We start from the raw sequence: 24055 nt of genomic DNA, 5'->3' as shown, positions 1-24055 counted from the left end.
CATTACTTACATCTAGTGGCAGTCATTCTTGTCAATTTCTGGCTCCCCAGTCAGGCTGCTGCTCAGTCTCTGCTTCAAGCTAGGCTGCCACCCAGGCTCCCAACTCAAGCTGCTGCCGGGCTATCCACTCCTTCTGGGGAACCTGCTGTGCCCCAGATCCCAACTCTTTGCTCCCAGCTGGGCTGCCCCCAAGCTTCTGGTTTCCCGCTCTGATTTGCTCCCCACTGGGCACATGGCAGCTGACCAGACTCCCAGTGTGAGTCTCCCAGCTGCGAGCCTGGCTGCCCCCACCTCCCTGGGCTCCTGGTTCCCTACTAGCGTGACCCGATTTTTCCACTTTCTATCTGAACAGGTTGGGTGGTGGTGGTGAATAGGCATCTGTATAAGAGAGGGCTCTGAATATCGTGACTGTCCCTATAAAATATGACATCTGATCACCCTGCTCCCCACTGGGAGCATGGCAGCTGACCAGACTCTGGGTGCAGATCTCCCAGCGGGGAACCTGGCTTCCCTCCCAAGCTCTTGGCTCCCTGCTGGGAGCACAGCTGCACCTGGCAGGGAGCTCTGTGCCCGGAGACTGGTCAGCTGCCCCATTCCCAGTAGTGAGCGGGGAGCCAAGAAGCCCGGTGTGGCTACCCTGCTCTAGGCAGGGAACTGAGCTACTGGCGGGGAGCTGTGTGTGGAGCTAAGGGCCTGGCTCTCAGCCCCCAACACTGCCCCTCTGAAGTTGGAGGAAGCACTTCTGGTGAGGGGACACACCGCCATCAAAAGAAGGGCAGTGGTCATGAACTACCACAATAATTACTGCGGTGGCTGTAATTTGACCTGAGATAGGCTGACTTAAGTTTACAGGGTAGACATGCCCTTAGTGAAACTTGTGTATTCCCCTTACCTTTAGTGAGGTTTGCACAGGTTTAGGTAATTGGAACTTTGATAAACAACTTTTGTTGATTATTCACCAGAAGGAATGGAATCCAGCTCTATTACTCTTAACTCTCCTGGCTTTGTAGGAATAAGAGGTAAGGAAGTAGTAGAAACTTTCTTTTCATTGTGAAAGTAAAGTAAGCAGTTACAATGAGAGCACACAGGCAGCAGCACATCTGGTGAGAGAAGTTGCCAATTTTACAGACTCACTCTTCAGAGCAGAACTGCACGTGTGATAGACAATTTCAATAGAACCTTTAAAACTCTCTTCCTCTTTATGTTCTACAAATACTTGAGCCCATTGTCTGTCCTCTTTCTGAAAATTGTTCTGTTGTGTGGTAAAATAGCTTTAATTACAGTATGTTAGCAGTGAGTGAGAAGAGTAGCGCCTAGAGCAATATTGCTCACTTCACTGAGTGTTTACCTATGCATAGGCCCCAGCTTGCTCTTACTTCTATTTTTCTCCCCCCTGTGTCGTAGCAAAAATTTGGCTGTAGACTTGTTAGTAGCACAAGATTTAGGGTGACACTTTACCCTTTTTTTGTCTTTGGATAATACTATCTCACCTTATGTTGTATCTTTTATTTATTATTTTATTTAAAATATAGAGTATCATAAATATAGATGGCACTTCAAAGACAACTTTTCAGGTTCTGCTGACGCTTTCTCCATCCTAGATTCTGATGCTTCTCTTGTTTCTCTTCCATACATGACAATTACTATTTTGCCAGCTGATTAATCTTTTTTCTATTGTGTTCCCAATTACATTTGTCAGACAAAACAGTTGCATAAAAATAACTCCTATCTTCAGTTGTTGCTGTTCTTTATTTGGTGCCTCTGAGAAGTGGGGAGGGCAGAAGTGACTTACTACCACTACTCTGTTTCCAGTCTTCGGGACGGCTGGAAGCCCCTTGTATGAGTTAGAGCAGCTCTGAAATTATTCTTACTTTGTTGCAGCCAGAATGTTTCAATTTGAGTTTCTGCTCCAGTCCAGGATTTCTCTAGCTAGGCCTTTTCCATATCTTGGCATACCCACTGTGCCATAGGCCCCAGAGTAGGTAATGTAGAACCAGCTTTAGAAACTTTTTTCATTACCCGTGGGAATCATCAGTTCAGTGAGCACCTACCATGGTCATTGACTTCAGGTGCTCAGCAGTTTTGAAACTCAGGGCAGTTGTTAAGGGATCTCAGGGTTTAGAAGCCTAATTTAAGACACGCAGTTTCATAAATCTTGGCCTGAATGTGCAATTTGATGGAAGATCAGAGTCTAAATCAATAAAACAATAACGAGGGGTGATTTCAGCTGCACATATGAAGGCTAGTCAAATGTCACAACAGGATATTTAGAGAGACAAGGTGCGTGAGGTAATCTCTTTTACTGGATCAACTTCTGTTGGTGAGAGAGGCTTGTCTCACTTTTATTGGACCAGCTTCTCATGGTAAGAATTACCTCACCCCCGCCTTGTCTCCCTAATGTCCTGGGACCAACATGACTATAATACTGCATACAACAGGCAGGATTTAGATAAAGTTTCTTGACATCAGCAATGACTGCTTTGTGGAACAGCTAGTTCTAGAACATACAAGATCCAGTCGGACTTTTTTTAATGGTTTTCCTGGGAGAGACACCTAAGTGCCTTAACCACTAATGGAAATTTTACCTACTCTTAAGTTAGTCACTAGCAAAGACATGTTCTAATGCAGAACATCCATTAATATTTTTTCCTTCAGAAGTTACAAAACTCTAAATTTACCTTTTAAAAATTGCCATAATTCCATTATTCTATAAAATTCTCCTAAACAAAAAATATACTATCAAACTGTAATCTGAACCAAACGTTACCAGTTCTGTAATAAGTCTGCTTCCCTCTAGCCCCCTTCTTCTTTTGGTGGGTTTTGTGGTTTAAAAACCAACAACTCCTCTTCGGTTAGTGCAGCTCCACCAGCATAAAAACTCTTCCTTTTGAATATCCAAAGTGCTGCTACTTACTATTCACAACCACAAAGATCCTTTTTCTGCATGACTGGAAAAGGAAGTTCCACTTAACCCTCCCAGAAGTGTAAATAATCATAATATTTAACCTCTCTTCCTCCAGTGAGTGACATAATGGCTCTAAAATTACCTATATTAAAACAGTATTAAAAAGTTAGTGTTGTGAGATCTGCCCTCTAGACTAATTCTCTTATATAGAGTAAGTAAAGCTACATATACGCAAGAAGATGGAGTTAGGGTGGAAACTACAACTTAGATTTTTCTGGCGTTCTGTGATTGAGATCTCATTCTTGATATTTCACTTACTTAGTTTTTTGCATATACTATACAGCAACATTTCAGTGATATGAATTTATTTCTTTATAACCATGTCAGAAGAACTCTACTGGAAACAACAGTAGCTACTCAGTAACTCATGGGTAGCAGTGCAGCAAGGTCTGCTGCCAAATAAGTAAATAATGTGTCGTCACTTTTTCTAAGTATTTCATACTATTTAAACCTTCCCTGTCACTTCACTGTGTGGTCTCAAATGAGAAGAACCCATATCACAGTCACTGTAACTTCAGGAACAAGGAACTTAGTGGTCATAAGTTTAAATTCCTGTTTTGTAAACAACTTAAAAATAAGGGTACTAGAAATGCGGAAACTTGTTGGCAGCTGACTTTAAAGAAGGCAACGCTTTTTTTAATGAAATCTATTTTGTCTTGAACTCTGAATTCTTGCAACGAGTCTTACAGTAGGGAATAATTAACAAATGATAACATCAACATGATAGACCTTAAGGGGTAGACCTGGCCCCTGTACATCAGTGGCAGATAGGAGCTGGCATTGTGCTGCCACAAAGGGCCTTGGGAAAACTCCCCCAGCACAGGCACATCATATGACTACGATAGGAAGTTCTATAGTGGCTACTGTGCATACCCAGCAGATGGTAGAAAGTCTTAGGAGGGGCTGTGTAGGAAGTGAGACCATCACTTTCAGGGATTCTGGGCTGTCCAGACTGTGGAGTAGCCTAGCGGTAGCTGTTGGGAGCTTAAATTGGAGCAGCCTGTGCACAAGTGTATGGCACAAACCACGCTGGCTCCCAGACCATCCTACACGCCTGAGGGCTCCAAACCATAGGCTTTTCAAATCACTCCTATTGCCAGACCTCTTCTGTTCATAATAAGAAATACAAATTTCTTTTTAAACTAAGGGCTGGGGGAAAGCCAACGGGTGTGGAGAGCACACCATTTGGATAGAGATGGCCCTTAGGGGAGGATCTGTTAAAGGGGAGTCTCTGTATCCTCGAAAAGAGGTGAGGATGGATGTTGATAAAGTCTAGGTAGGAACTGAAGACAAACAGTCAAATGAAAGAGTCCCATTCAGTAACATCACGTAATGGCAGACAGCTAAAAGTGACACGTTTTATAAGTGCTTATGTACAAAAGCTAGAAGTAAGATGATGATGATGAAACTGGCATTACAGAAACTTGGTGGAATGATGATAATCAATCGGACATAGTAATACCAGGGTACAAAATACATAGTAATGACAGAGTAGGTCATGCTGGTGGGGGAGTGGCACTATATGTGAAAGATAGCAGAGTCAAATATAGTAAAAACCTTAAATGAATCAAATTGTACCATAGAATCTATATAGATAGACATTTTATGCTTGAATAATAAGAATATAGCAGTAGGACTATACTACCGACCACCTGACCAGGATGGTGATGGCGATTGTGAAATGCTCAGGGAGATTAGAGAGGCTATAAGACAGGGGAAAAAAACCTCAGTTATAATCCCCCATTATTATTATCTCTATATTGACCGTGTACATGTCACCTCAGGATGGGATGTGGAGATAAAGTTTCTAGACACCATCATGACTGCTTCTTGGACCAGCTAGTCCTGGAACCCACAAGGAGAGATTCACAGGCTCTGGTCCGAGAGGTGAATATAGATGAATCACTCAGTAATAGCAACCGTAATATTTTAAATATTTTTAAATTTAACATCCTTGGGAGGGGGAAAACATCAAAGAAACCCACCACAGTAGCATTTAACATCAGAAAGGGGAACTATGCAAAAATGAGGAAGCTAGTTAAATGGAAATTAAAAGGTACAGTCACAAAAAACCACCAAAATAGAGGCTCAAATTCATGGTATAGTCCAAATTAAAAAAACTAACAAAAAACGGAGGACCAAAAAGTGCCATCATGGCTAAACAACAAAGTAAAAGTAGCACTTAGAGCAGTGATGCTCCTTTCCCCAGTAATAGAATCTGTGTGCACCCCCTTCCGTTACCACACAGTTGGCTCAGCAGAGGAGCTTAGGCTGCAGGCAGAGCTGGGTGGGTGGTGGAGCTGCGGCTGGGGACGGAGCAGGGGGTGAAGTAGAGCTGCTACATGGGGGCACATTGGGGCTGGGTGGCACTCCATTCCAGCCCCCCCAAATGTTCCTCTGAATCTTCCACCCCTCAAATGTTTCTCTGTGCAGTTTGGGGAACACTGAGTTAGAGGCAAAAAGGCATTCTGTAAAAACTAGAAATTAAATCCTATTGAGGAAAACAGAAAGGCGCATGAACTCTGGCAAGTCAAGTGTAAAAGTATCATTAAGCAGACAAAAACAAATTTTGAAGAGCAACTAACTAAAAAAACCCTGCCATTTTTAAAAAGTGATATCAGAAACGGGAAGCCTCCCAAACAATCAGTGGGGCCACTGGATGATTGCGGTGTTAAAGGAGCTGTCAAGGAAGATAAGGCCATTCCGGAGAAGCTAAATTAATTCTTTGCATCAGTCTTCACTGCAGAGGATGTGAGGGATGTTCCCACACCTGACCCATTCTTTTTAGGTGTCAAATCTGAGGAACTGTCCTAGATTGAGGTGTCAGTGGAGGAGGTTTTGGAACAAATTGATAAATTAAATATTAATAAATCACCAGGACCAGATGGTATTCACCCACGTGTTCTGCAGGAACTCAGATATGAAATTGAAGAACTACTAAGTGTGGTTTAAATCAGCATCTGTACCAGATGACTGGAGGATAGCCAGTGTGGTACCAGTTTTTTAAAAAAAGCTCCAAAGGCCATCCTGGCAATTGTTGGCCAGTAAGCCTAACTTCAGTGGCAGACAAATTGGGTGACTGAAAATGTAGAAAAGAACAGAATGATCAGACATTGGCTGCAGGCCAATGGGGGCTGAGGGAAGTGGCAGCTGGTATGTCCCTCTGCCTGCATCCCCCATTGGCCTGCAGCAGCGAACCGTGGCCAGTGGGAGCCGCGATCGGCCGAACCTGCAGATGCAGCAGGTAAACAAACTGGCCTGGCCCGCCACGGGCTTTCCCTGAACAAGCGGCTTCCCAAGTTTGGGAAACAGTGGGTGAGATGAACCGTTGGTTTGATCCAGTATGACCATTCTTATGTTCTTTCCTTGTTTTTTTTTTTTTTTGTTGCTTCATGCTACATGTAGTCCAAATGGAAGGCAGTGAAGCTATTTTCTGTTCAGTATGCAGACATCATAGTGATGTGCTTTCTGTAAATAGACAGATGAGCAGGCATTACTCTCTCTGGTACGTTCTGTGATATCCTTGAGTTGGTTTTTTGTTTTGTTGCAGTGTACTTGAGCCTTGAAGTTCAGTTCCAGATTTAGATACATTCTAAAAGTTCAGGGACATCTGAATTCAGCATTCCAGTTTTGGTCCATTTCAGAGATCAGGACTTGTATCTGTATTACCAAAGTTTTCAGGCTGTCGGGGAAGGCTTTCGGAGGTTCTTGGTACCAGTTTAGGCCCATCTGTAGAGTTTAGATGACATGAATACATATCAATTTTCCAACATCAGGTTAATCTTAATATTTTGGCTTCCAGAGTACACCTCTAGTTAATACCATATGGTGGGCATATTATTCTTTGATCCACAAGGAATGGTTTGCTAAAAGAGGAAACACTTTCACAGCAGTGCTCTGTGCAGGTTCTGCTTAATGCCAGCAACTGTTGCCAAACACTTCTATTTCAACCAACAAGCCTGTATTCTACAAATAACACAGATTAGGCAGTGGATCAACACACTTAAAATGTATAGGGTCAAATCCTCAGGTCCTTACTCAGATTTTACCTGTTGCTTTACATTGGAATTTGTCTGAGCAAGGAATGCAGGATTTGGCCCATAAATACTGGAGTTGGATATGTACATTGGGTCGTCTAGCCCATTCCATTGCATCACTGTGGAATAATAAAATCTGTATTTGGCTGTGGCTTCCATGAATGTGATTGCAATACCTTCTTTATAAGGTTATTCAGTTCTGCGACTTCACTCTGCGACAGGCTTAATTGGGCCATAAAACGAGCATAATGAGCCTGGCATGGAACATTTCTGTGTAAGAATGTAGATCGTCTCATGATGTAGGTGACAGGGGGATGGCCAAAGGAAAAGAAGTATGTGCAATGCTAATCTTTGGCAACATTTTTAATTCCTTTGGCCACTAGAGCTTAAGGAAACTAAGAGTAGCCCTCAGGCTGCTCTGACATGGTATGGGGGCTGTTCCTGGACAGTACTGCAGGAGGATTGAGGGTTTAATCACTTTGTGTGCATGCACGTAACCTGTACTCTGTACATCTCAGGATGTGGTTCATTATATGGATTCCCAAATGACATGCAGTGTATTTCGGTACTTTTGTGGTGACAGCATCACATTGCGTGCTCATGTTCAGTTTATTCTTTCATGTCACCCCCAATGGAGTATTGTTTCTTGTGAAGGAAACAGACATTATACTTTAGAATATTTTTTCTCCCCAAGTGAACCAACTCATAATTTATCTGTTAAATCTTATCTTAATTTCTGTCTGTCACTCTATTTTTTTTTTTTTTTTACAGGTTACTGAATTTACTTGTTCATTGTGCTAGTCCATCCATCATTTTATCAGCAAATCTGATCACTGTACTCTCTACTCCTTCCTCTAAGTCAGTGGTTCTCAACCTTTGCAGACTACTGTACCCCTTTCAGGAGTCTGATTTCAGCCCTGAGTGGTGGGGTCCAGGCTTTGGCTTGAGCCACAGATGGTGGGGCTTGGGCTTCAACATACATCTTAACTTCAAGGGGCACCTGCTTGCTACCACCTAATGGCAGTCCTGCACTTTTGACACCCCCCCCAACTCATCCTGTGACACCCCCCTTCCCCTGAGGGTTGCCACACCCAGATTGAGCAACACTGATATAGTATGTAGAGCAGTCCGTATGACATTTTAGTTTGTACCAACTTTGCTAATGCTTTTTATGTAGTCTGTTGTAAAACTAGGCAAATAGCTAGATGAGTTGATGTACCCCCGGAAGACCTCTGCATACCCCCAGGGATACACGTACCCCTGGTTGAGAACCACCGCTCTAGGTCACTTATGAAGATACTAAGTAATAATGGATACAACACTGACCCTTGTTGAATGCTTCAAGATAATGGCAACATGTAACAGTAATAAATAAGCTCCTCCAGCCAGGGGTCTGTATCTATCCTTATACTTTTTGCATATTATTACATGAGTACTTTTATCGAAACCGCATTTTTGCTTTCTAATTGAGACTCTATGTGGAACTGTTTTTTAATATCTTCATATATTATGTTCACTGTGTTTGTCATATAGTTTAGTTTGACCCGAACTTGAACTTACCTTAACTATCTTCTTGCTGCTTACTTATCCTCCTTACTAGGTTCTTGAATCCATATTATTCTCATAGGTTTTTTTTTTTATATGATGTTGAGGTTAGATTTATTGGCCAATAATTTCCTGAATATCATTTTTATGGGATGGTGAACCATCTGAGTTAGGATTTTGGATATTGTCTTAATTCATCCAATAGATAGAGTAGTGAGCTGTGGAATCCAGGTGTGCTGTCTTGTATTCAATGAATCATAGAATATCAGGGTTGGAAGGGACCCCAGAAGGTCATCTAGTCCAACCCCCTGCTCGAAGCAGGACCAATTCCCAGTTAAATCATCCCAGCCAGGGCTTTGTCAAGCCTAACCTTAAATACCTCTAAGGAAGGAGATTCTACCACCTCCCTAGGTAACGCATTCCAGTGTTTCACCACCCTCTTAGTGAAAAAGTTTTTCCTAATATCCAATCTAAACCTCCCCCACTGCAACTTGAGACCATTACTCCTCGTTCTGTCATCTTCTATCATTGAGAACAGTCTAGAGCCATCCTCTTTGGAACCCCCTTTCAGGTAGTTGAAAGCAGCTATCAAATCCCCCCCTCATTCTTCTCTTCTGCAGGCTAAACAATCCCAGCTCCCTCAGCCTCTCCTCATAACTCATGTGTTCCAGACCCCTAATCATTTTTGTTGCCCTTCGCTGGACTCTCTCCAATTTATCCACATCCTTCTTGTAGTGTGGGGCCCAAAACTGGACACAGTACTCCAGATGAGGCCTCACCAATGTCGAATAGAGGGGAACGATCACGTCCCTCGATCTGCTCGCTATGCCCCTACTTATACATCCCAAAATGCCATTGGTCTTCTTGGCAACAAGGGCACACTGCTGACTCATATCCAGCTTCTCGTCCACTGTCACCCCTAGGTCCTTTTCCGCAGAACTGCTGCCTAGCCATTCGGTCCCTAGTCTATAGCTGTGCATTGGGTTCTTCCGTCCTAAGTGCAGGACCCTGCACTTATCCTTATTGAACCTCATCAGATTTCTTTTGGCCCAATCTTCCAATTTGTCTAGGTCCTTCTGTATCCTATCCCTCCCCTCCAACGTATCTACCACTCCGCCCAGTTTAGTATCATCCGCAAATTTGCTGAGAGTGCAATCCACACCATCCTCCAGATCATTTATGAAGATATTGAACAAAACCGGCCCCAGGACCGACCCTTGGGGTACTCCACTTGATACCGGCTGCCAACTAGACATGGAGCCATTGATCACTACCCGTTGAGCCCGACAATCTAGCCAGCTTTCTACCCACCTTATAGTGCATTCATCCAGCCCATACTTCCTTAACTTGCTGACAAGAATACTGTGGGAGACCGTGTCAAAAGCTTTGCTAAAGTCAAGAAACAATACATCCACTGCTTTCCCTTCATCCACAGAACCAGTAATCTCATCATAAAAGGCGATTAGATTAGTCAGGCATGACCTTCCCTTGGTGAATCCATGCTGACTGTTCCTGATCACTTTCCTCTCATGCAAGTGCTTCAGGATTGATTCTTTGAGGACCTGCTCCATGATTTTTCCGGGGACTGAAGTGAGGCTGACTGGCCTGTAGTTCCCAGGATCCTCCTTCTTCCCTTTTTTAAAGATTGGCACTCCATTAGCCTTTTTCCAGTCATCCGGGACTTCCCCGGTTCGTCACGAGTTTTCAAAGATAATGGCCAATGGCTCTGCAATCACAGCCGCCAGTTCCTTCAGCACTCTCGGATGCAACTCGTCCGGCCCCATGGACTTGTGCACATCCAGCTTTTCTAAATAGTCCCTAACCACCTCTATCTCCACAGAGGGCTGGCCATCTCTTCCCCATTTTGTGATGCACAGTGCAGCAGTCTGGGAGCTGACCTTGTTAGTGAAAACAGAAGCAAAAAAAGCATTGAGTACATTAGCTCTTTCCACATCCTCTGTCACTAGGTTGCCTCCCTCATTCAGTAAGGGGCCCACACTTTCCTTGACTTTCTTCTTGTTGCCAACATACCTGAAGAAACCCTTCTTGTTACTCTTAACATCTCTGGCTAGCTGCAGCTCCAGGTGCGATTTGGCCCTCCTGATATCATTCCTACATGCCCGAGCAATATTTTTATACTTTTCCCTGGTCATATGTCCAACCTTCCACTTCTGGAGTGGATACTAGTGAACACATGTATTATGACCCTTCCCCACCTGTTTACTTTTTCCCCCAGATAAAGACTCTGATAGTTTAAACTTTCTTCTTGGTCTAATGGTGCAGAATCTTTCTAAGAATTGGGAGATAAAAGGAATGAATATAGTTGAATTCTCTAGTCAGTGCAAGGGGAAAACAAGGAGCTAAAGCTGCTAAGCTGTTTAATCCATATAAAAATATTTGTTCTTTCAATCTCAAAGACCAGAATCATTTCCCAATGTGAAATTTAATGGATAAGAAACAAAGAACTAAATAAAACAACCTCTTTTTGTGTAACGTTCTTGTTACCAGGGCAATCCCTGTTTACATTGCAGTCCCTTTATAAATAAGCAGCAGTAAGGAATTTGTGAAGACTGCTGTAGCCTTGCAAATTTCCGCAGGATGTGATGACGTTTTGTCAATGCTCATATGCAGAGGCACTCACCTGCTTCCTGAAGTCTGTCTTCTGTGTAGGATATAACTGATATTTCTGTTCTGTTTTCATGTTCCCAACTTCAGTATGTGACTTGAAGGATTTCTTATATTGAGGTCTGTCCTGCTTGGCATTGATAAGTTAGGCTTGCTTTCTTGCAAGTTGACTTAAGTAATGGTGATATTGTTTTTGTTAAGATGGTCACGTGCTTGTGAAGCTTAAAGGGAGTTGCTGAGATCTGGGAGAGAATTGTATTTGAGAGTGGGATTTTTAAACAGTAGTGCAGTAGGAAGAAAACAATATTGGGGTAAGTGGGCAGGAAATAGTCCAGTAAACGCCACTGTAGTATTTATTCTCCCTTGTTCAATCTGGCTAAGTGGTAGCAGGGACACTTATGCAATAGCCTTTTATTAACAGGAGAAATTAAAGTTTAATTTGAAGCTTGTCATTTAATGTCCAGTACTGGAAAATATTGTCATGAATCCACCTTCTTCCCTGCCTGAGCTGGAGTAAAAGGATCTAGCAAATGGAACACATTGTGTTATGCAGTTCAACGCCAGCCAGTAGAAAGCTCCATACAAACATCTGTCAGGGATGGTCTAGGTAAACTTAATCTTGCCTCAGTGTGGGGGGTGCACAAGATGACCCCTGGAGGTCCCATCCAGCCCTACATTTCTATGATTCTATACTCCCTCCAGTGCAGAAAAGGAAGAGCGTCCCTGAGGTAGGGTGACCAAATGTCCTGATTTTATAGGAACAGTTCTGATAATCATGGCTATGTCTTATATAGGCACCTTATGCTCCACCCCCGACCTGATTTTTCACACTTGCTATGTGATCACCCTATTCTGAGAGCAGAGGGGAACAGGCTCAGGAGGGCAGCAGAGGCTGTGCCTATGTGTGAGCAGGAGCAGTAGGCCAGAGTCAGCAGTTGAGGGCTTTGAGGTAAAGGCTGGGTAGCAGGTGGCCTGAGAGCTGGGCAAGGAAGCAACATCTTGCCTGTGGCTGTCGGGAGCCGCACAAGCAGCAGTAGCAAGATACAGGATGATGGCCTGAAAGTATTTGACATGGGACTACATTACATATGGTTGGGAGAATTGTAGTTTGGAGAGGTCCCAGCAAGACATGGTTACTTTTTATACCCCTCTCTCAGACTGCCCCAAGGACTGGGTTAGGAATGGTTGGGTTGACTCTTTTTTTTTTTTTTTTTTTTTGGTGGTAACCATTTAAAGTAATCGTGCCTAGATTATTCCTCTCCCTTTATTTCCGGCAGCCCTAGTAAAGTAATCTTCAGTTACTTCCTCAGAATCCATGAGTGTTAATAAGGATTCACTGAGGGCTAAAACCTATTGATCCTAGTGCTTGGAGCACTTTCAGTGCTGGTCTCTGAGCTCATGTTACAAAGAACATGCTCCCAGACCTATATAGGAGTCTGGTGTATCATAGCAATACCCTGCAGTGGGGTTGGGTGTAATGCATTATGGTTAAATAAACAATAAGTGGAGTAAGATGCATACCTTTTTAGTGAATTGAACTGACAGCATGATAGAAATGAATTCGTTGGGCAAAAAGCTGTGGTGGTTTGAAATATGGTTAAAAATTGAATATGTGATTAAAATATGACATTTTAATTCAGATACCATTCCTTTTTCACATGTCATTCATCTGAGGTCCCAATTCAGGAAAGCAATAAAGTATATTCTTCCATGTATTTGTATTTTTTCCATGTATTTGTATTCTAGTACAGGAACTCCTCACGTAACGTTGTAGTTATGTTCCTCAAAAATGCAACTTTAAGCAAAATGATGTTAAAAGAATCCAATTTCCTCATAAGACTTAATGTAAATGAGGGGGTTAGGTTCCAGGGAATTTTTTTTTCACCAGACAAAAGACTATTTTATGTATTTACACACAGTATAAGTTTTAAACAAACAATTTAATACTCCTACACAGTGATGATGATTGTGAAGTTTGGTTGAGGTGGGGGAGTCAGAGGGTGGGATATTTCCCAGGGAATGCCTTACTGCTAAATGATGAACTAGCAGTTGGCTGAGCCCTCAAGGATTAACTCTCACACTCTACAAGGCAGCAGGAAAGGGGGGAGGGCAGGCAGAGGCACACACCCTGTGCGTGTTTGAGAAATAGAGATGCCCATTTCCCCTTTAAGTATGAAGAGTGGGGTCAGAAGTACACTGCCTTGTTAATTAGATCAGCAAGCTGAGACCAGACCTCAGCTGTTGCCTAAGGCAGCAGCTCTCTCCGCCCCTGTCCCCCCTGCTCTATGGAAGATGGGGTAAGCAGGGTGCAGGAGTGGGGGAAAGGTGGACACCCTGACATTAGCCCCCCCTTCTTCCCCTCCCCCCCAAAAGCAAGCAGGAGTCTCAGGGAGCAACTCCAAGGCAGAGGGCAGGAGCAGCACATGGCAGTGGGGGGGAGGGACAGCTGAACTCCTGGCAATTGATAGCCTGCTAAGCAGCTGCTGCACAGGGAACTTAGGGGAGCGGGGAGCTGATGGGGGAGTGGGGGGCTGCTGGTCCACCCTGGTTCCAACCACCCACCAGCTACGGGCTGCTCGGGCTGCTCTTCCTGCAAGCAGAGGATAAAGCAGGCAGCTGCCAAATGATATTAGAAGGGAGCTGTCAAGGTTCCTTCCCCACTCTGAACTCTAGGTACAGATGTGGGGACCTGCATGAAAACCCCCTAAGCTTATTTTTACCAGTTTAGGTTAAAACTTCCCCAAGGTACAAACTATTTTACCTTTTGCCCTTGGACTTTATTGCTGCCACCACCAAGTGTCTAATAAATATATAACAGGGAAAGAGCCCTCTTGGAAACGTCTTTCCTGCCCCAAAATCCTCCCAAACCCTACACCCCCTTTCCTGGGGAAGGCTTGATAAAAATCCTCACCAATTTGCATAGGTGAACACAGGCCCAAACCCTTGGATCTTAAGAACAATGAAAAAGCAATCAGGTTCTTAGAAGAATTTTAATTGAAGAAAAAGTAAAAGACTCACCTCTGTAAAATCAGGATGGTAAATGCCTTACAGGGTAATCAGATTCAAAACATAGAGAATCCCTCTAGGCAAAACCTTAAGTTACAAAAAGACACAAACAGGAATATACATTCCATTCAGCACAGCTTATTTTATCAGCCATTTAAACAAAACAGAATCTAACGCATATCTAGTACTTACCAAGTTCTAAGACTCCATTCCTTTTCTGTTCCTGGCAAAAACATCACACAGACAGAGAGAACCTTTGTCGTTCCCCCCCCGAGCTTTGAAAGTATCTTGTCTCCTTATTAGTCATTTTGGTCAGGTGCCAGTGAGGTTATCCTAGCTTCTTAATCCTTTACAGGTGAAAGGGTTTTTTCTCTGACCAGGAGGGATTTTAAAGGTGTTTACCCTTCCCTTTATATTTATGACAGGAGCATTGCACAACTTTAAATGAGCATGTTCCCTAATTGATCAGCAATGTAACAAGGAAACAACCTTAACCGGGGCGACTTTAAGTGAAGAGTTCCTGTATGCATTAAACCTGTGCTTTTCTTTAAGTATGTGCTTAAGTCCATTGACTTCAGTAAGATTTGAGCCCATGCTCAAAATTAAACACATGTTTACTGCTTTCCTTATTCAGGATGCTGTCTTGAAACAGATCTGCAGAATAGACAGTAGAAAACAATTGATGCCAACTAAGAAAACAGTCTGTTTATTTAAGTACAGTATTGCAAGCATGATGCATCACAAAGATCGTGCATTAGAGACTCAAAAAAGAGCTTAAAACAGATACAGAAAATTATCTACATGTACTTAGATCTGTGTGCAAGGGCAGTGGCTGGTTTTATAAGGTTCATGTATGTGTATCTGAAAACATGCTGTAGTTTCCATTTAGGACTTAAACTAAAAGCTTTAGAATCTGAGCCTTCCAGAAAGAATAAAAAATGACCTGATTGTGGATTCTTGAGAGTGGAAAAGTGGAAATGTGCAATGTAACTAGTTTATGATCTAGAAAAAGATCTAATGAACTGCAGAATATATGTGAATCTTAATGCCAGATATAAATACATATAGGCATAGGTAGTGATCATTCAGAAAATGCAGTGCTGAATTCCAAGAAAAATCCCAGTTGCACGAAGAAAGAAGAACATTTTGCTGATAATGTAAGAACTAAGTCTCCAAAATGCTAATAATTTTTTCAGAAACCAAAGCATAATGTATGCAAGTGCTGAATCTCTCTATGGAAATTATTCACATCCAAGTTTATAGAAAGGTACCTATTTTTAAGTATACTACTCTGAAACCTTCAGTAAGGCGGATACAGATATCTTTCTGTAGTGTGCTCTCTCTCTTGCTCGCTCTCTGTGACCCCACATTATTGTAGTATGTGCGTGTGTCCAAAGTATTTAAAAAATAGATTCTGAAAGGCATCTTAATATCAGATTTCCAAGAATCCTCTGGAAATATAAGTTGATTGGTAGTGGCAGCCTGGTGTCAGAAATACAGTTGATGACTGTTGTGAACATAATCTTGGATGGGTCACTTAGAATGGCAGAAACAATTGTACCATAAGTTGCTTTGTGAAGAACGTGCTATTTTGAATTCACAGATTTTGCAAGATTTTGCATTGCTTCTAGGCTGGGCTATAAGCTATTAAGCTACTGAGAAAACATTAAGTACTGCTATCTTATGTTCTGTAAGCCACATTTTTTGAAAAAAAAAAATCTGTTAAATAGGTAGGAAGTGAGCAAAGTCTGATAATACTATTATAAAGCAATCAGCCGCTCTCAGGGTAGTATTGTTCGTTCTCCTAACACAATTCTATATTGCTGTAACAGCTAGTGTTACATTGGTATTCTACCAAAATAATAATAGTGTAGGCACTGCACTACCATAGCAACATTGAGATATTCTCATGAAATTAGAGTTTCACAGGCATTGTCATACTTTTACTATCACAAAAGTTTTTCAAACCGAGTTCCTAAAATGATTCTCTTAAATTCATAATTATGCATCTAAAATAACTGACCAGATTCTCAGAGGACCAAACACTAATATTGAAGACACACAGCATGTCTAACAATAAAACCACTTATTTAAATTCCTCTATCCATATAATGAGGCACCAAGGTTTGAAAAATTTGATTAAGGTGTTTAATAACAATGCAGGGACACGTCCATTACCAAGGAGTGAATTTGGGCTGGCTTATTACCTTTTCTAACCCAGGGTTGAAAAATCTCGAGATGCTGCCTGTTTATAAAACATGTACTGCCAGATACATTAGGCCAAGAAAGTACACCATTATAAAACATAACCTTTTGCATTAGGTATTATTTCTCATGAACTGGTGATAACTCACAAGATACTAGCCTTTATAATTATTTTTCAGGTTTATGGGGAAATTACATTTAGGCACCATTTTCTAACTGCACAAAACTTTTGGAATTGAAGCGAGATGATACTACTCAAACAGTACTGTAGTTGCCAGATCAGAAGAGGTTTGTCTTAAAGACATACTGGCCAAATTTGTGTCAGTGCAGTTTTACATAAAAAAAATTTCAGCACCGTATCCTTCACATCCATTTGATTCTAGCAATTATATGTACAGGCAATAGAATTTGCATTGCAAATCTTGTGTCTTGTGAAATGAATCAGCCTCTATTATAATCACTATTATTTATATTATAGTAGTGCCAAGGGTCACGTTCAGAATTAGCCATTGTGCTGGCACCTGTACAAACTCTAGTTACTTCATTTGAGTTACACCACAGATATGAAGTGGATCCAGTATGTTTTTCCATTTCAACGTCTACTTCCCACTTAACTGTCTTCATTTAAACTTACATTGTTTGAGAATTATTGTGAGGAAGGCAGCTCTTGTGGTTAAAGCACTAGACTTGGATGGCAGTGTTGTGAGGATGAATTCAATGTTTTCCAGGGGCACATTTGTGATACTGATGAGCACCATAAAATGGTCACTACATGAATTTTTCTGACAATTTTTGCAAAATTTACATCCCATTTTTGTCACAAACAAAAAGATTACTCAGTAGAAGAGTAGGAAGATTTTGTTGCAAAGCAACAACTGCAGAAACAAAGAAATAAGTAAGAAAAACCCTACCTATTTTGATACTTGTTTGTCCTGTGCGTGTATATGCATTAAACAGATTCTCATATTGTTCTGTAGATATAATTTATATATTAAAAGTTTTAAATGCAATTTATTGTAGAACAGATTTTAAATATTGTCAGGTGTATAATATGTGGATGTGTTACTAATGATGAGCTTAATGGTCAATATGTTACGGTAAAAATTTAATCCAAATCGTGATTGTCAGAATTTTTCAACCAGCTTTACTGAAAACTAAACAAACCCAAACCAGTTTGATTTTTCTGACAGTTGTTTGTGATTGGTATGAAATACTGTACTGTACAAACTGCATAATAGATAACAAAAATAAATGCATCTTACTTGATTGGCATGACTACCTTTAAGAGCTTGAGCTGTCCCCAAGGAATTTTATCAAGATAGATTATACAAATACACACTAGTGAAAATAACAATAGTTGTCAGAGACATATTGCGATTGTTACGCACTTGTCTACGTTTTGACAGATTCTGTTTGAATACTAATTATATGAATTTTAAATGTACTGTACAGTATCTTCTTCACTGAGTTGGTTACACTTAATACCTTTCTTAGAACATGCTTGGAACATCCGGGCTGTATACAGCCCTAAGTAATATCATGCAGATTACCACTGGTACTTTTTTGCTCACCTAGTTTGAAACAGCCTTACATGTTCATTTTCAGCTTTTCCTTCATGCATACCCTTATCTAAGTTAATGGTTCATATTTATTTTCATTTGTCCATTAATTTCTTCCTCTTCAGGTGCAATCTAGCCCCTGTGGTGGAGTTTGCTGCAGATGTGGGAACTAAATCTGATTTTATTACCATGAATCCATCAGTTGTACAAAGAGCATTTGGAGGCTTTCGGAATGAGAGTGACAGAGAAAAATTTGTGCATAGACTATCCATGCTGAATGACAGTGTCCTTTGGATTCCTGCTTTCATGGTGAAAGGCGGAGAGAAGCATGTGGAGTGGGTTAATGCATTAATCCTTAAGAATAAATTGAAAGTGCGAACCGCCTATCCATCACTGAGACTTATTCATGCTGTCAGAGGGTAAGTGTCTGTAAAAGACTGGTCTGTCCTTGGCACAATGGAACTCATAACTAAAATTTCCAGTAGATAGAAAAAAGCTCTAGTAAACCTCTAAAAAGGTTTATGGTATATCTATTATTTTCATAATGGATTGCATTTGTTGATAAAGATATTTGTTTGGTAATAAATGTCCACTCATTGAGTCTGTTCAAAGGTAAACATATAGGGTGTTTTAGCTCAGTAATTTTTCTCTTCCACCTTCATGAACACTTCTATTATCATAAGGAGGAATCAAAGCATGGGTGGAAATCTTTTGGCACACAGAAGGCAATAAAAGTGCTTCATGTCCTTTATTAGGCCAGGCTGTGGAGGACAAAAAGCATTGGTATTTCATGAGAAACGGTTAGATTCCATCTCCAGAAATGGTGTACCACAAAAGAGTCTGTCTGAAAAAACCTGAGCTCCTTTCAAAATGATCCCTGTTTTTTCCTGAATTGAGAGCCTTTTGGGCCATCAGAAACAGCCAACTAGTCAGAATAACTTAAAACTTAAAAGTTGTTGTTGTTAAAAGCTATTTATGTTCCCAGTGGATCTAGGAGACTATTTTTTTCAACCAGATAAAATTGTGTATGCTTCTTGGATGTGGACCTTGTAACTGTCATTCATGGCTATCATTTTAAGATTAGATTACCATGATGCAGATAGGGATACACTTTAAAACTATGAACTGGAGTTGGTGCAATATTTCAGCTAATTTATTAGGTGCAATACCTTGCTGTGAACATATTCAACCCATGTTCCATGAACTTCACTCGTGACTTGTAGGTTTCCAGGTGGTGTTTAAGGTGTTTGTTTTGATTATACAGCCCTAAACAGCTTAGAGCTTGCCTGTCTACCAGACCACCACAACTGAGACCAGATAAGATGTTTGAGCTGAAGTCTCACTAGTAGACCTGAGAAGGAGCTGCTGTGGCGTAGTGCTTTCCATGAAAATTGCTTTACAGTTTGCTCACCTCTCAAACCAAACAGGTTAACTTTGACTACCTTCAGATGGCAAACCTCATCTTTTTTTTTCTTCAGTCATTTGAGAATAGGACGGCAATTGTTAGAGGGAGAGGAAAATTAGGTATTGGATTGCCTGGTTTCTGTTAGTGGGTTGTTTTGAATAGTACTGCTACACTTTAATTACATTTGGGCACTGATTTTGTTGAATTTTTGGGTTGTGTCTCTAGGATGCCTGGAACATATGGATAGGCGATCTTTATTTAATGTGTATAAATCTGAATGAATAAATACATAACATAATAAATCCTTTACAATAAGTCCAGTTTCAGTTAACAAACAACTGCGGTCAAGTCCATCTGTAGTAGTAATAGCTTACATTCTCAAAAGTGACTAGTGATTAGGGATTTAGGTGGCCAATCTGAGGCACCTTGAAGGGGCCTAATTTTTTGAAAGCACTGTGCACTTAAGCTTTGAAAATCAGGCCCCTTTATTGTATCTTAAATTGGTAACCTATAAGTAAGTCACTCAAAATCACTAGTCAGTTTTGAAAATTTAGGCCAACAATTTAAAATCTGTTAGGATTACCCTATTTATGAGACCCCATATTTAGAAAAGTATGGGATTTCAGCTCCTGTGTTTCATGAAATCTGTTAAATCTCTTTCAAATCATTACTCTGAAGTCAGGTTTTTTTGTGGAGGGGATTAATCATCCCATTCATTTGGACTTGTAGCTACACCCCTGCAGCAGGTATGCAAGTCATCATTATTCTCATTTACAGTTTGAATAAAAATGAAAGTTCATCTAATGAAAACAAAAACTAAAAGTCCTGGGTCTGATTCATCCCTAGTGTAATTCCACTGACTTCCACAAAGTAACATAAGGGATTAATTTGGCTTCATGTGCAGATTGACAGGTAGCATACAGATATATTTTGATTAAACTTAGGAAATCTAGAAGGATATTTACTCTAATAAACAGGCTTTTCTGGCTTTTCAAAAAAAAAAAAAAAGTACAAGTCTATAGCAATAGGTTTAGTACTAAATACAATTTATGCCTCTGAAAAAAGTCCCATCTCTTTCATATTTAGAGATACATATTGTGGTGATAACTTTTGAGATTTATCGGGTCTATGTATTTCAAGCAGAACAATTTGTATGTTATGGCAGTGGTAGAAGTTGATAGGCAAAGATTAATCTTGAAGACTGATTTTATAAAAATAAAATTTATGCCTAAATTTCCGTTCCACATTCCCCAGTGACAAACATATAATGTGAAAACATGAAGTAAACTTTGCCTCCCTTCCCCCCCAGCATGCACTCCCAACTACTTTACAAGGTTAGTGTATATGAAAAGGTTTGTATAGTTACCTTGTCTGACTTAAGTAATAGATTGAAACAAATACAGAACCACTGATTGCCACTTCATGTAGTAACTATAATTTGCATATTATGGTATAGTAGTTTTGAGGAACATTTAGTACATGACAATTCTATTTTTTATTTTTGTTCCATTCATTTTTATTTCAAACCCTATGTGAATTGTGTGATGATTTGTGCTCTCCTGAGAAGACACATTCCAGAAGCAACACTCCTAAAACTCTCTTATGTGGAGGCTGAACTTGTCGTCTGTATAACAGTATTTTTTGCTATGCTTGAGCACAAATCTCCATAAGTTATTGTCTAATAAATAAACTGTGATAATTATTGGAGCCTTCAGCTACTGCAGAAGTGAAAGAAATAGCATGAAAACACGTAGAAGATAGCTGCTAGCTATGTGGTAAAAAGGAAACAGGATATGTACACCCAAATACTCTGCTTGTTTGCTTAAAAAAAAAAGGGGCGGGGGAAAGACTTGTGAAAAACGTCTAATTTATTGTATACACCAGCTAAATAATCTATTAGACATGGTATATTTTACATCAGTGTTTGAAACAATCACAGGAGATCAAGTTTTAACTTTTGATGAAAGAAAGATAGGCAAGGCTGAATTCAATGGCTTTTAGCCAGGATGGGCAGGGAAGGTGTCCCTAGCCTCTGTTTGCCAGAAGCTGGGAATGGGTGACAAGGAATGGATCACTTGATGATTACCTGTTCTGTTCATTCCCTCTGGAACACCTGACATTGGCCACTGTCAGAAGACAGGATACTGGGCTAGATGGACCTTTGGTCTGACCCAGTATGACCATTCTTATGTTCTAACTGCAAAAAGTGATGTTGTCTGTTCAGGTACTTTATTTTACAATATGATGCTAATTGTATATCCACTACTTTTGTGGTCCTTGTTTTGTAAAATATCAGGATTCTTAGAGTTTTCATATTCTTGCCCTTGAATATAGTGTGGTGACTTTCATTAAGGACCACAAAAAGCTTGGAATACACACATGTGAATGTAACATTTAGAATCATTCCCCCAAATAAATATTTGCATTTTCTCCAAAGACATAGAAACTCCCTTTTAACCTTTAAACACATGAATAGTAGTTTTGTGTTTCCTCTCGATTGCATTCACAGTATCAAGGCTTCATTGTTTTACATTTTATTTCACATTTAAATAATCATTTATATGAAGGTTATTTTCTGTTTTTAAATTAGACTTAATAAGAGTATCAGTCAGCAAAATCGTTAAGGCTCTTATGTTGCTTTTTTTTTTTTTTTTGTCTTGAAATCCTTCCAAAGTTATATTAAGTGAAACATGGAGATATTTTTATAAGACCATGCTAGAGACATACTAGGAGGATTTTCCAAATTAGTATCCTGAATTTGAAATGATAATCTAATGGGGATAAATAAAATATGCAATTTGATGTTTAAATGGCTCCATAAAGTTGTTCTGAAGGACATGAATTTTCAGCTCTTATAGAGAAGAGGCCCTTTATTGCTTACACATTCACTGTTCTTTCCCTTTTGAAGGACAGAGCTCTTCCATAGTTCTGATTTGCAAACTGAGGCTCTTTAGTGAGACTTTGTTTGTTCGGGTTTTTTTAGATTTGCAAGTACAATTCTGCAAAGGCCTGCAAAGTAGAACTGTGTATTATTTGTAAGATGGTAATGCTCAAAGGCTCAGTCAGCCTTATGTATGTCTACACTGTAATGAGGTGGCTGGCTGGAGTCACCGTTACGAGGTGGCTGGCTCGCGTCAACTGACTCAGGCCTGAGGTGGCTGGCTCAAGTCAACTGACTCAGGCCTGTGGGGCTCAAGCTGCAAAATTGCAGTGTACATTTGAGCTCAGGTTGGAGCCTGGTTTAAGAGACCCTGTGAGAGGGGAGAATCTCAGAGCGTGGGCTTCAGCCCTAGCCCAACTGTCGACACTGAAATTTTATATCCCCGCAGCCCGGGTCAGTTGACTTGGCCTCTGAGACTCAGTGCTATGGTTTTCTTATCGCAATGTAGCCATCCCGAACACAATGGGGCTCTGTGGGTGCTTTACAAACACACATTAAGAGACCATCCCTACCCCAATGAGCTTACAATCAAACTATAAAATATTCATTTTTTTGTAGAACAAGTAAAACTTTGTCCTGTGCGACTCTATATTTAATTCAGTGTCAAGAGCCCTGTGGTCTGACTCACTTGAAATTTGCATGAAAAATTTGGCGCTTTAGGGAGACCTGTGGTGTAAAACAGGCTGGATAACTTTATGATTCTTGTTTCCAACTTGACATGTTGAGCAAGGGTTAAAGAAATTTCATGCTTCAACGTGTAGGCTGATGGCTGCAGGGTTCAGGAAGGAATCGCCCCTGTTCTCTGCCTACGAACAGCATTGCTAAGGCATCCAAGGGCATTGTTTTTCCTTCATCTTTCTGTGACTGTCAGGTGTAAGCAGTTTCCAGAGACAGGATATTAGTCTTGATAGACTACTGAGGTGATTTAGTATGACCACGTTATTTCTTCATGTGTACTAGCGAATGTAATAACCAGACAGTTTTGCAGTGATCACACATGGCATTAAACCTTTCTCTTCTTACTCATTTAACTCTGTTGTCTTTAATAGGATTACTTTTAGCTGGATCTGGCCACTCTTCTTATTCAGAATGTATCCTAGTCTCCTTCCACGGTATGAGAGAATTTAAAGAAAACTTTTTTTTTTTTTTTTTTTCTGGTCACTTGGGGGTTGTTTGGTTCATAAAAAAGGTAATGTGGTGTTTGAAAAAGAAATTGCTTTTTGCAGATTTCATGCTCTATTAAACTTCTGTGACTGATGGGTATTGCTCAGAAATCTCATGATGATTTAAAGCTTTGTATGCACATATTATGTAAATACTGGGTCCAGTATGATAACTGCATTTTTAAGCCATTGCATATTTTTAGTGACCTTTACATTCAGATTCTGACTTAAGCAGTTCTTGCCCAGGATGATCAAGTAGCTTTATGCTGTAATCCATTTCCTGTGGGCAAATACAAAGAAATTTATCTTAAGCATTGTATTCCTTGCTCAGATATCAGTTTATATAACTACTTTACAATTTGGGGCACTAAGAGTTTCTTTGGACAGTTGTGACTTGCTCATGCATTATGTCGAATAGCTTTTACTGAACTTTTATGTAATTATGCATGCATTATTGACAAAATAATTGAGGTAATCAATATCCCATGGTATTCAAGATTAATGGTAGGAAGTAGAACCTCTAAATTAAAGGTTTAATTGATTAAAATGATTCACTTTCTCTGGCCACTGACAAGAAGGTTAATTATAGGGTAATTCCAGTAAG

General features: G+C 40.4%; 1 protein-coding gene across 1 annotated transcript in view; it reads left to right on the top strand.

Moving 5' to 3' along the window:
- Positions 1-24055, top strand: part of ST8SIA4 (ST8 alpha-N-acetyl-neuraminide alpha-2,8-sialyltransferase 4) — an 86709-nt gene that overhangs the window by 27895 nt on the left and 34759 nt on the right. Inside the window, exon 4 of the mRNA XM_048851410.2 lies at positions 18068-18361. Within this exon, the coding sequence (XP_048707367.1) occupies positions 18068-18361 (294 nt within the window). The remainder of the gene's footprint in view (positions 1-18067; positions 18362-24055) is intronic.

This window comes from Caretta caretta, chromosome 5 (assembly GCF_965140235.1).
Source record: "Caretta caretta isolate rCarCar2 chromosome 5, rCarCar1.hap1, whole genome shotgun sequence".
Taxonomy (NCBI): domain Eukaryota; kingdom Metazoa; phylum Chordata; order Testudines; family Cheloniidae; genus Caretta; species Caretta caretta.
The sequence above is the reverse complement of the archived record's forward strand: the minus strand, read 5'-3'. Positions and strand labels throughout refer to the sequence as shown.